Source organism: Capra hircus, chromosome 14 (genome assembly GCF_001704415.2).
Source record: "Capra hircus breed San Clemente chromosome 14, ASM170441v1, whole genome shotgun sequence".
Taxonomy (NCBI): domain Eukaryota; kingdom Metazoa; phylum Chordata; class Mammalia; order Artiodactyla; family Bovidae; genus Capra; species Capra hircus.
This window is the reverse complement of record NC_030821.1, coordinates 62,528,577-62,542,196: the sequence shown is the minus strand read 5'-3', so window position 1 is coordinate 62,542,196 and position 13,620 is coordinate 62,528,577. Positions and strand designations below refer to the sequence as shown.

The 13,620-nt window shown below is 49.0% G+C and overlaps 1 protein-coding gene across 1 annotated transcript in view; it reads right to left on the bottom strand.

Moving 5' to 3' along the window:
* The window catches only part of PRKDC (protein kinase, DNA-activated, catalytic polypeptide), a 137,834-nt gene that overhangs the window by 75,767 nt on the left and 48,447 nt on the right, over window positions 1–13,620 (bottom strand). The window contains exons 32-41 of the mRNA XM_013969108.2: window positions 13,381–13,604; window positions 12,100–12,308; window positions 11,779–11,911; window positions 11,456–11,500; window positions 11,195–11,353; window positions 10,093–10,296; window positions 6,105–6,290; window positions 5,633–5,737; window positions 4,721–4,888; window positions 2,618–2,745 (exon numbers count right to left, since the gene is read on the bottom strand). Coding sequence (XP_013824562.2) covers window positions 2,618–2,745; window positions 4,721–4,888; window positions 5,633–5,737; window positions 6,105–6,290; window positions 10,093–10,296; window positions 11,195–11,353; window positions 11,456–11,500; window positions 11,779–11,911; window positions 12,100–12,308; window positions 13,381–13,604 — 1,561 coding nt within the window. The remainder of the gene's footprint in view (window positions 1–2,617; window positions 2,746–4,720; window positions 4,889–5,632; window positions 5,738–6,104; window positions 6,291–10,092; window positions 10,297–11,194; window positions 11,354–11,455; window positions 11,501–11,778; window positions 11,912–12,099; window positions 12,309–13,380; window positions 13,605–13,620) is intronic.

Genomic DNA, 13,620 nt, shown 5'->3' with positions numbered 1-13,620 from the left:
TACTACTCTAGTCACTGGGCTATTACTCTAGTCACTGGGCTATTGCTCCTCTGGTCACTGCGCTATTACTCTAGTCACTGGGCTATTGCTCCTCTGGTTGCTGCGCTATTACTCTAGTCACTGAACTATTACTCCTCTGGTTGCTGCGCTATTACTCTAGCCACTGAACTATTACTCTGGTCACTGTGCTATTACTCTAGTCACTGGGCTTCCCCTCTAGTCACTGAGCTATTACTCTGGTCACTGTGCTACTACTCTAGTCACTGGGCTATTGCTCCTCTGGTCGTTGTGCTATTACTCCTCTAGTCACTGAGCCATTACTCTAGTCACTGGGCTATTGCTCCTCTGGTCACTGAGCTATTACTCCTCTAGTCACTGAGCTACTACTCTCAACAGCAAAAGGCTGACACAGAGCCCAGCAGCAGGGACTGCATCCACACACTACTTCCACACCGTGAATAATTACACAATTGCTTTTTTTAAAAAAAAAAAAAAAAAAAAAAAGGAAAGCAGAGATCTCTATAGCTGATTTGGAGTGTCTGTAGAAAACAAGAAGTAGGAAAAAAAGTAAAGGAGCATAAGATGACAGAAGAGGGACCAAGATGGAAGGAGGTCCCGGAACACAGTACATTACTTACTTTCAGTGTTCAATGCATGTATGTATTTCATGTGTTCAAAAACAACATTAAATGAAAAGAAAATAACTTGTAAGATCTGAAAATTAATTAAAGTGTACCTAATGAAGTGGTGTAATAACCACACACTGAAAAATACTCAAGTGAACATAAAGTGTGACTATATCATCAGAGAATACTCTATAAGTAAATTATAAATAAAATTCAAAATGTTAACTTCATCCAGTTATGATCATTCTTAGTTATTTTTGAAGATAATTTCTGTGTATTATAGGATAAAACAATTATGTAATGATGGAATGTTATTTAAATCAATACTCAACAGAAAAAATAAAGATCTACAATGTAAGGGGAAAAAATAATAAAAAAAAGTTAAATAATAAAGAACTCATAATGTTAAGATTGAAAGAGAAAGATCAGAGTATTTTTCTTTTCCTTAAACAAACTGTTCCTTAGTTGTGTGAACTGAAAGTAGCATTGCAACCTAGCTGCACCAAGTTCACCTAGGACCCAGACTGTGGTCTCTAAACACCGTTTCACGGACCCTCTGGGGAAACGGTGTGACTCAGGTGCAGGTGAGCCTGAGACAATCTGTGGAGCCAGAGAGCATCTGAAAGACAATCAGAGACCAGTGGAGAGCTGCCCAAACACTGAGGAACTAACTAGCTACCAGGGACCCACTGGCCACAGACGGGATAGCAGGAACATCAGAAAGAAAAGTTATGGCAATGGACTGACACTTACTTATGTTTTGTCTTAAAAGCTCTAAAAATGAAAAAAATTACAGAGACAATTGTAGCATTGGAGTAAGTTTTAAAATTGGGGTGTGAAAAATCCTCCAATTTTATCTCTCTTTTTCAAAATTATTTTGGCTGTTAAGGGGTATTTTGCACTTCCATAAAATATTAGAAACTCCTAGACAATTCGTATACACAAAAAAATAAGACTTGTTGGAATTCTGATATGGACTGCATGAAAGCTACCAATGCAGATAGAAATAACCAAGTTAACAACATTGTATCTTGCAATTCATGCACATGGAATATCACTCCACTTATTTAGATCTTTCATTTTTTAACTTCCTTAACCAATAGATTGGAGAAGGCAATGGCACCCCACTCCAGTACTCTTGCCTGGAAAATCCCATGGATGGAGGAGCCTGGTGCGCTACAGTCCGTGGGGTCACTAAGAGTCGGACACAACTGAGTGACTTCACTTTTCACTTTCATGCATTGGAGAAGGAAATGGCAACCCACTCCAGTGTTCTTGCCTGGAGAATCCCAGGGACAGGGGAGCCTGGTGGGCTGCCATCTATGGGGTCACAGAGAGTTGGACACGACTGAAGTGATTTAGCAGCAGCAGTAACCAATAGATTGTAATTTTCGGTGTACTAGTCTTGAACTTCTTTTGTTAGATTTATTCCCATCTGTTTTATTCTTTTCTGTGCTATTATCAATGGAATTACATTTTTAATTATAGTGTCAAACGTTCTCTGTTCATATATAGAAATACCATTGGTTTGTGAATACTGATCCTGTATGTAATAAATTTTCTATAATTGTCTATTTGTTCTAATAGTTTCTTGTGATCTTCAGGATTTTCTACCTTGGGCCATCTGTGAGAAAATACAGTTCTACTTCTTTCTTTCCACGTTGACTGTCTTTTATTTCTTTTGCTTGTCTGATTGCAATGGCTAGAACCTCCAGTACTACATCAAGTAGAAAAGAACAGACATCCTTAACTTGTTCCCAAACTCAGGAAGAAAACATTCAGCCTTTCACTATATTTTGTTGGCTGTTGGTTTTTCTTAGATGACCTTTTGCCACTTTTATCATAAACGAATACATGAGTGTTGGATTTTGTAAAAATTTTACCTGCATCTACTGATATAAGGCACTCACTATTTTCTGCACAGCGATAATAATCTCCCACAGAAATAAAACATTTATGATTCCTGGGATCACAAGCTAGAAGTGACTTACTTTCTGGCAATCTTCCTGAAAGTAGACTGAAATAAGTCTTCCAGAACATGCTGCTGTTCCCGACACAGAATTTCTGTCATCAACTCCATCAACATAGGACTCTGAGATAACTCCAATGCATCCAGAAACTAGGAAAGAAACACACACCAATGGTAATGATGATGATAACTGTGTTGGACTGATTTTTGACAGTTCAAATAAAAAAGAGAAAATTATAACAGTTTCACAAAGATTAACAAGTGCCAATATAGGTCATTTTTGTGGCTACAGTGAATGCCTGGCATATAATGTTCACAAAATACTTGAGTTTTGATTCCCTCAGAGTTTCACAGATAGTTTCCCTCTGACCATGTTTAGGGTCCTCACTTCCCCTCCATGATGCCGCTCCTGGGCTCCAGCCCCTGGGTGTGAGTGTCCCCTCACACCAGCCTCACCACATAGCACACACTCCAGGCTGAGGGTCCAGCGTTCTCACCTCACGTCCCACCGTCCACCTCCATGTCCCTCTGCTCTCTCTACGCTTCAGGAGACAGCTGCAATCTCATCTGCCATTTGGTGAAGGTTTTTTAATTCTGCCCTCATGTAATTAATTTCCAAGGGCTCTCACTTGTTCTTTCTCAACATGACACCATCTCTAGTCTCTGAAGTTACTCAGAAGAGTCTCTTTGATGTTATCTTGACTTGTTGACTCTGTTCCCTCTCGGTTCCTGTTGTTTTACATCTTTTTTAGACCAGAAGCTTTCTTCAAACATTCCATGATTATGTGCCCTTGCACTTACAGTAAGAGAAAGGTACTATAGATCTACTCAGAACCTTTGTGGACTCAATAACAAGTCGCTGGCAGATTGTGGAGCAGGAAACACAGATGGTACTGGCGCAATGGTGCTGCTACCCACTGATGACTTCCAAATTGCAGAAGGAACACACAGTCCAACAGAGAAGTGAGGCGGCAATCACTGCGACCAGCCAGCAGATGTGAGGTCGCTCACAAGGCCTACTGGGGTGGGGCTGTTGCCAGAAAGGTGAGCCTGAATATCATGGCCATGCCTGCAGCCTGAATTCTAGTTTAGAGAAAATGCAGAGGGGGAGGGAAACAAAAAAGCACCTCAAGGAACCAATCAGACAAACGGGGTCAGCCTCTAAGAACAGGCTCTGCTTTCTTCCCAATCTCAACATCACAGAGAAACAAAAGGGATGAAGGGGAAGCAGTTACAGACGTAAAGACACCAGAGACATGACAATTCAAAGCAACTGTTAACTAGATCCTGATTTGGAACATCCAGCCAAACACGAGGACATCAGAAGTGAGGCCACAGACAGCAGAGCAGAGGGTCTGAGAGCAGTGTGGGCCTTCCTGCGCCTGGCGTCAGCGCAGCACCTCCCACTCAGGACGCACTGCTGGCGCACCTGGGGGCGAAGCTCCAGGATGTGTGCAGCTAGCTCGCAAAGGCTTCAGCCAGACACACACACACCCACCCCTCATGCACACACACAAAGCAAGTGTGACAGAAAGTTAACAGCTGAATACGGGAGATGGTTATATGGATGCTTCTCAACCACTACTCAAACTTCAGAAGCTATACCAAATATGTAATATTCTGTTTCGAAGCTTTTTCAGGTATTATCCTTTAAAAGTTACACATCATGCATAAAATATTGCACAATATTTATATACATAAAATACCTTACAATTTTTATAGTGGAAAAGAAAGAGAAGTCGTTCAGTCATGTCCGACTCTTTGTGACCTCACAGACTGTAGCCTACCAGGCTCCTCCGTCCATGGGATTTTCAAGGCAAGAGTACTGGAGTGGGTTGCCATTTCCTTCTCCAGGGGATCTTCCCAACCCAGGGATCGAACCCAGGGGTCCCGCATTATAGGCAGACGCTTTTACCATATGAGCCACCAGGGAAGTCTGAGGAACAATTAGTTACAAAGGATTCAGATAACACTTCTGCCTCCACAGACACCCAGCTTTCAAAATGAATTCAACAGAATCCTTAAAATGAGAACATTCTCTCAATATTTCACTTACTTCTCTCCAAGAAATGTTAATAGGAAACAAGCAGTGTTTTACCTTTGGTTGCTACTACTGAGAACTAACCTTTTTCATACAATCCACATAGTTATTGTAGCGCAGAGTCCCCGGGGGAAACTCTGCAGACCTCATGGGGAAATGAGAGACGATGAGCTTCTCAAGAATGTGTCTGAGCTCCTGCAGACGGTCGCCCGTGAGGCTGGAGAAGAAGGGGAGCAGTGCCACGGCCTGGCCCTGCAGAGCAAGCACAAGCGTGAGACTAGCCGCAGGCCCCATGGACAAGAGCAATGACTGCTTTCTACAGATGGAGCCAGGAGGTTCAATGACCACTGCAGGACACCAAGCCCATGGTGGGATGTGCCCTGCATCCAGGCTTCCACTCTCGTCTTGGTGGCCAAGTCAGGGCCACCCGAGAGCATGGGACAGGGCAGCATGTGTCTGTGTGATTTCTCCTCCTACGAGCAGAACCATTACTAGGAACCTGCTGCCCAAGTCACTGAGGAAAGACCATTGTGGAGAGCCTACAGGGTGAATGCAGAGCTGACTCTCCTCCACCAGGGCCCTGAAGATTCCAGGCAGGGCCTTCCTCCCTGGGCGGGACATCAGTTCCCTCATGCTGAGAAATGTGAGACCTGACTAAGCACATGAAGCAGAAAATCCCAGAGAAACATCCTTGTGATCCAGAAGCAAGACACTTTCATGAGGTTACACTTTACTGGAGTAAAATCTGTTACAGGACTCTAAAATTACAGTCTACGAAGTTCTGGACCCAAGTTACTGAGATGTTTTAGATTCTTAATTAGTAGAAAGATGACTGATGGCTACAAAAACCAGTGCTCCCTCTGCTTTTGAGAATGCCTGAAATTTTCCATAAAATAAAATTTAAAGAAAAAACAAAAAATATCACAAATACACAAAAATATAAAACAGGAAACAAATGGAGACCATAATCTGAAAAAAATCTTTTTAATCTCTTACCTTTAAATGTAGATCCAATTTTGGATCACCAAGTAGACTCACAAATGTTGTAAAAACTTCCGGGAAGGCACTGTGACTTGTATTAAAAGACACCGATGAATCAATCTAACAGAGGGAAAATAAACTCAGATCTCTACATTGTGCCTCCAATTTCCTATACTACATTTTCTACTTTTCAAATTTCAGAAATGATCTATAAATTTGTTCTTGGGCTTCAAAAGGATGTCAACAATTTCTGTTCGGAAATATTTTAAAACTATCCTTCAGACAATGCACATAAGAGCACACTGAGAAGATAAAGTATAAGAAGAAACAATGAGAATAAAGGACAATACAGTAAAAAAACAGAAAAACATAGGATGTAAGTGAATCGGAAATCAGTCAAACTAATGAGCTTTTCAAGAAACTTCCATTAAACTTTCAAAGACACAAGCAATGGACACAATTACATTTTCAAGCTCTCTGAAAATACCTGCAGAATTTTTGCCAGTAAGGTGAGCACTGCAGTTTTGCTGTCAGGGGTGGCGTTCCCGGCCCACCACGGGCTGCAGCACCCCCAGCTCTGCAGGATGGTGCTGACCAGTTTCAGGCCTTGGTGCCTCTGGCTGGCTCGGTCCCGGAAGCTCTGATCCAACAGACCGTTCAGGACAGCGCTCACCTAGAACAGTGTGGGCAAAGGAAGGAAAACTTAGCATCCAGGCTGACAGACGGGCAACAGAATTTACTGTCATTCAAAGCTCTTCCTGGAAAATGAAGACGCTATTTCTAAAAGAACCATGTACCTCACAGCTCCTCAAATCTGAAGTTCACATGTGACTTAATATGTGAGTTTTCTTACAAAGGCCCACAATGGTCTCCAGCCCCGTGACTAAATCAGGCTTACACCACTACTGTCTTCTTAGTGGGGGCATTCTCCATAAGAGGGGAAGTCAGCTCTCTGCAGTCACCATTACCACCGTGTTCATGTGCACACACACAGGGACACAGGCACACAGAGATACACCCACAGGAGCACACACACACATAGGCACATGCACACACAGGAACATCCACACAGGGACAAAGGGACACAGAGATACACCCATAGGAGCACACACACACACAGGCACATGCACACAGGGACACAGAGATACACCCACAGAGCACGCACACACATAGGCACATGCACACGCAGGAACATCCACACAGGGACAAAGGGACACAGAGATACACCCACAGGAGCACACACACACACAGGTACATGCACACAGGGACACAGAGATACACCCACAGAGCACACACACACATAGGCACATGCACACACAGGAACATGCACACAGGGACACAGGAACACAGAGATACACCCATAGGAGCACACACACACACAGGCACATGCACACAGGGACACAGAGATACACCCATAGGAGCACACACACACACAGGTACATGCACACAGGGACACAGAGATACACCCACAGAGCACACACACACATAGGCACATGCACATAGGGACACAGGCACACAGACATACACCCACAGGAGCACACACACACATAGGCACATGCACACACAGGAACATCCACAAAGCGACACAGGCACACAGAGATACACCCATAAGAGCACACACACACAGGCACATGCACACAGGGACACAGAGATACACCCACAGAGCACACACACACATAGGCACATGCACACACAGGAACATCCACACAGGGACAAAGGGACACAGAGAGACACCCATAGGAGCACACACACACACAGGCACATGCACACAGGGACACAGAGATACACCCACAGAGCACGCACACACATAGGCACATGCACACGCAGGAACATGCACACAGGGACACAGGAACACAGAGATACACCCATAGGAGCACACACACACATAGGCACATGCACACAGGAACACAGAGATACACCCACAGAGCACACACACACATAGGCACATGCACACACAGGAACATCCACACAGGGACACAGGCACACAGAGACACACCCACAGGAGCACACACACACATAGGCACATACACACAGGGACACAGGCACACAATGATACACCCACAGAGCACACACACACATAGGCACATGCACACACAGGAACATCCACACAGCGACACAGGCACACAGAGATACACCCACAGGAGCACACACACATAGGCACATGCACACAAGGACACAGGCACACAATGATACACCCACAGAGCACACACACACATAGGCACATGCACACACAGGAACATCCACACAGGGACACAGGCACACAGAGAGACACCCACAGAGCACACACACACATAGGCACATGCACACACAGGAACATCCACACAGGGACACAGGCACACAGAGAGACACCCACAGAGCACACACACACATAGGCACATGCACACACAGGAACATCCACACAGGGACACAGGCACACAGAGAGACACCCACAGAGCACACACACACATAGGCACATGCACACACAGGAACATCCACAAAGCGACACAGGCACACAGAGATACACCCATAAGAGCACACACACACAGGCACATGCACACAGGGACACAGAGATACACCCACAGAGCACACACACACATAGGCACATGCACACACAGGAACATCCACACAGGGACAAAGGGACACAGAGAGACACCCATAGGAGCACACACACACACAGGCACATGCACACAGGGACACAGAGATACACCCACAGAGCACGCACACACATAGGCACATGCACACGCAGGAACATGCACACAGGGACACAGGAACACAGAGATACACCCATAGGAGCACACACACACATAGGCACATGCACACAGGAACACAGAGATACACCCACAGAGCACACACACACATAGGCACATGCACACACAGGAACATCCACACAGGGACACAGGCACACAGAGACACACCCACAGGAGCACACACACACATAGGCACATACACACAGGGACACAGGCACACAATGATACACCCACAGAGCACACACACACATAGGCACATGCACACACAGGAACATCCACACAGCGACACAGGCACACAGAGATACACCCACAGGAGCACACACACATAGGCACATGCACACAAGGACACAGGCACACAATGATACACCCACAGAGCACACACACACATAGGCACATGCACACACAGGAACATCCACACAGGGACACAGGCACACAGAGAGACACCCACAGAGCACACACACACATAGGCACATGCACACACAGGAACATCCACACAGGGACACAGGCACACAGAGAGACACCCACAGAGCACACACACACATAGGCACATGCACACACAGGAACATCCACACAGGGACACAGGCACACACACTGGGATACACGTGCATGTATTCCTGTCCAACCACCTTCCCAACAGCACTCTCCTAAGTCCACCGAGATCCATGAATCAACGTCCCTGCTGCCATGAAACCACTCACAGATGAGCCAGCCACAGGGAGTCTCCTTCCTTGGCAACACTGATGGCCATGAATTTAATATTTGACTCATGAACAACACGGTCTGAATGGTGCAGGAACCCTTGACGAGGAAATGCACTCTAGCGCCGCAGTCCGTGGGAGGGATCCGCACGCACAGAGGCTGTACGTGGACTCTCACCGGGCAGAGGGACAGCGCCCCAGTGTGTCTCCCTCCTGAGCCTTTCTCATGACCATCACTGCTGTCATCAAACACATTATGGGGGAGGAGGGAGGCTGTGCACCATCGGGGGGTGGGGGTGCCTCCCGGGGCTCGCATGGGGGTCAGTGCCCTCCCCGGGAGACTGTCCACTTCCCAGACCCATGTCCTCGTCAGTCCCCCCTGCAACACCGTCTTGGTGCAGAACTTGCCCCAGCAGCTTTCCAAGGAGAGGCGCACGGGACACAGACCCCATGGAGACCAGGCGCATCGGAAACACCTGCTCTTGACTCTCACATAGTTAACAACCTGCTGACTCGGGTCCCAGCTATAAAGTCTCCTTGCAATAACAGCTCATTAACTCAGCAGGAAATTATGCCTCTAGAATGGCCCTAGAATGGCCACTGCAACAGTTAACAATTTTTGATGGTCTACCAACCAACTTAAAGTTCAAAATTAAGTTTAGCAGACCAAAGTCAACTACATATTAAATATTGACCTGCAAAGGTTCAGTGTGAGGGGCAGAGGGGCCAGAACATGAATGTGTGCGAATCAGGACTCAGCATTGTGACAGGGACTGCGGCGTTGGCCCAGTCATAGCCGGGGGAGACTAAGGCCAGTCGCTCCCACAGTTGAGCCATGTCGTACAGGGCTTGCGAGATGAGAACAAGGGTCAACGTCTCATATCCACTACATCACTAACTGCTCACAGAGGAGAGGCTTTGGGCAGGAGTTTTAGACCTTCCAGGCAGAGACTGTACTTTGTTTTAATGATGCATTTTCTCAGCAGTACAGCAACCCCTTTATAAGCATTACTAAATAAAACACACTTTCCTAAGAGGAAAAATCCATTACCATTTTGGGATTATCCACAGATGACTTCATGAGCTCTGATACGGCAAGATCCAGATTTCTCAACAGTTCAGTGTTGATTGTTTCTGAGAACAAGTTGTAGAAATACTGTCCATGAGAGAAGCTAACAATGTTCCTCTGGGCGCCTCCCGAGAATGGCGTGGACACCACGGCTCTGTCCAGGAGAAGACCCACCAGGCGCTCACACTGCAAGGAGGAGAGGGGACAGCAGGGGTCAAGACTCCCTGGGCGACAGGGAACTCTGAGATGGAAAGCACAGGGGCCTGGCCTGGTCAGTCAGCAGATGAGCAGCATTCTCATCTGCTCTGCACTGCAGACCCTCCCCAGGCTCCATTTCCCAGGTTCCATCTGGGATCAGAATTCCTGACTCCTGTGTCTCCCAGGGCTCCCAAAATCCTGCTTTGAGGGGAGCATCTGGGATAGGTGAGGTCGTTAGATAATAGTGTCTGTTCCAAGGGGACAAGGGGACAGGAGAAAGGGGATGGTGGGTGGGGACCCTCAGGTGAGGACGTTAGACAGTAGTCTGTCTGTGCTGAGGGAGTACAGGGGAGGGCAGGAGAAGGGGGGCGGTGGACAGGGACCCTCAACCAGTGAGATCATCCGTGGCCACCTGGCAGATCCCGAGGCTATGAGCACTTGGGCATCTGGATGCGCCTCCCACACCAGCCTCTCGAGTCACCAAGGGCAGGGGAGGAAGAGCCACCGCATCAGCGCAGGGTGGCTCTGCACCCACAGAACGTTCTCTGCCTGAGAAAGACCAAACCTCAGCTCAAGAAGAACATCGTTCTACTTTTGTAAAAACAGGAAAACTCTTTCCTTACAGGAGAAAAAGTCATCTCACCTAAATCAGTTATTAAAGTCCTTGTGCAGCTGAGAAAAGTGAAATGAAAGTGAAACTTGCTCAGTCGTGTCAGACTCTCTGCAACCCTATGGACTATATAGTCCATGGAATTCTCCAGGTCAGAATTCAGCAGTGGGTAGCCACAGGTGAGAGGGTCCCCAACTAAACTCCCACCTCCAGGAACACTGCGAGCGCTGCCCGAGGTCACCAGAAGGCACATGTGCACACGGATGTGTCTCCTACCAGTCCTCCGCATGCGAAGGCCAGCTCCAGAAGCTCACGTGCGAACCGCTGGCAGCTGGGGTCCAGGGAGGACAGGCTCAGCCCCTCATGTCCAGGGGCGATGCTTTCATAAACCAGGGAAAGAAGCTTCATGCCAAGAGAATGCTGCTCATCTGCAGACTGAAGTGAAGCAACACAGAGATACCCAGCAATGAGACGCTTGAGAGGAAAACACCACCTCACCACTTTCATTCATAAAAAGCCACGTTCACTAATACTGACCACTGCCTTCCGACTCTCAGGGGCAACTTCGCTCACCTCTGCTTCCTGCCACAAAGAGAGGACAGCAGTTAGTGCCTAAAGGTGTCAGAAGGCTGCTGAAAACATTCAGTAGTCCTTCACTGGATTTCCAGTTTACATCCACGAACTTCAGCATTCACTGTTGCATTTACACTCGAGGCAACAATGACGTGTCTGGAGCAAGTATTTCTCTAATCCCCATCTCAGCAAGCTCTGTACATAACGATGTCTTAAAAAGACTACACATAAATAGACTCACTGGCATAATAAGCTAAGAGAAATGTAAAACAAAGCAGCACAGTTACCTGAGACGGCACTACGACATGCAGAAAGCCAGCCTTGTGCAGCTGCTTACAAGCCAGCACGAGAGAAGCCAGTCTGGCCCTCTTCGTGTGCGCGTCTGGGCCATACAGGTCAACAGCACACAGCTCCTCAATGCTGGTCAGGCAAGGAAAACAAAGAAAAACCAGGTGAGTGCTGGCCTCCTTACTATAAGGACTCTGACAATCACGAGTCCTGCTAGAATGCATTTACTAGCTTGCAGGGCCCAAGCCATGGCGGCTATCCTGGGGCTGGGCATGCCCTGGCTGACGCTGCCCCCACACAGAGCCCGTCCGGAGCCCCACCTTTCTGCTGTGACCTCTTCCCGGAGGCGGGCCTCCAGCATGTCCCGGTGTGGGGACGTCTTCAGGGCCCTGAGCAGGGCCACACACACGTCGGGGAGCTGCTCCATCACCCGCACATCTCCAACGTTGAAGCCCACACTCGAGGGTGCACACAACGTCCTCACCAGGAGCCTCATGAGGTCTGTGCTGCATGAGTCCTTCCCCAGGAGCTGGACAGACACAGATGGCAGCAATGGGACTCCCAGCGCCCTGGACGGCCAGGCACATGGGATTCCATCTGCCTGGGGGAAGGGCTGGCACCTGCTCTCCACGAGGCTCAGCGAGCACACATTCCAGTCTCCCGGGGTCACTCCATCTTTGCCCCGGGAGAGGGAGGCCTGGAGGTACCCTCATGACACTCTCACGGGGAGGCCTGGGCCCCCAGCCCTGGGAGAGGCGGGCCTGGAGGTGCCCTCGGGACACCCTTATGGGGTCGTCTGAGCCCTCAGCCCCAGGAGAGGTGGGCCTGGAGGTGCCCCCCATGACACTCTCACAGGGAGGCCTGGGCCCCCAGCCCTGGGAGAGGTGGGCCAAGAGGTGCCCCCCATGACACCCTTATGGGGTGGTCTGAGCCCTCAGCCCCAGGAAAGTAGGGTCTGGAAGTGCCCCCGTGACACCCTCATGGGGCAGCCTGTGCCCCCAGCCCTGGGAGAGGCAGGCCTGGAGGTGCCCCCGTGGCACCCTCATGGGGCAGCCTGGGCCCCCAGTCCTGGGAGAGGCGGGCCTGGAGGTGCCCCCCATGACACTCTCACAGGGAGGCCTGGGCCCCCAGCCCTGGGAGAGGTGGGCCAAGAGATGCCCCCCATGATACCCTTATTGGGTGGTCTGAGCCCTCAGCCCCAGGAAAGTAGGGTCTGGAAGTGCCCCCATGACACCCTCATGGGGCAGCCTGCGCCCCCAGCCCTGGGAGAGGTGGGCCTGGAGGTGCCCCCGTGGCACCCTCATGGGGCAGCCTGGGTCCCCAGCCCTGGGAGGGGCAGGCCAGGTGCACAGCAGGCACACAGTAGATGCCAATGGGTGGGCTGTGGGTCTCAGCCAAACAGACACATTTACAAACTTTGGCTGATGTGCATTTCTTCAGGCAGGTGCTCGGTCACAGCATAAAACCCAAGAGCCAGTAAGACATTTAGAAAATTGTCTTCTGTTCCCACACGAGCACCTGAAGTCTGGTATTCTCAAGAACAGCCTGCTCCCACACAGGGACAGCTCTGGGAAAGCAGACCGGTGGGAGGGTAGGCCCACCTTCCAGCCGTCGGGGCGGGCGCCCAGCAGCGTCGTGGAGAACTCCAGGACCCGGACGACCACCGTGCACTTGCTGTAGCTGTACCTGTCCCCCTCCTGCGGGCTGGGCCTGTCACCTGTGGTCCCCATGCCAAAGCACCTTTGTGCTGCTGTGATGTCGTGCAGGGCGATGCTCTCTAAGAAGAAAGCCACTGCTTCCCAAAGCGAAGACTGCGTTTCAGCACCTAGAAAAAATTATAG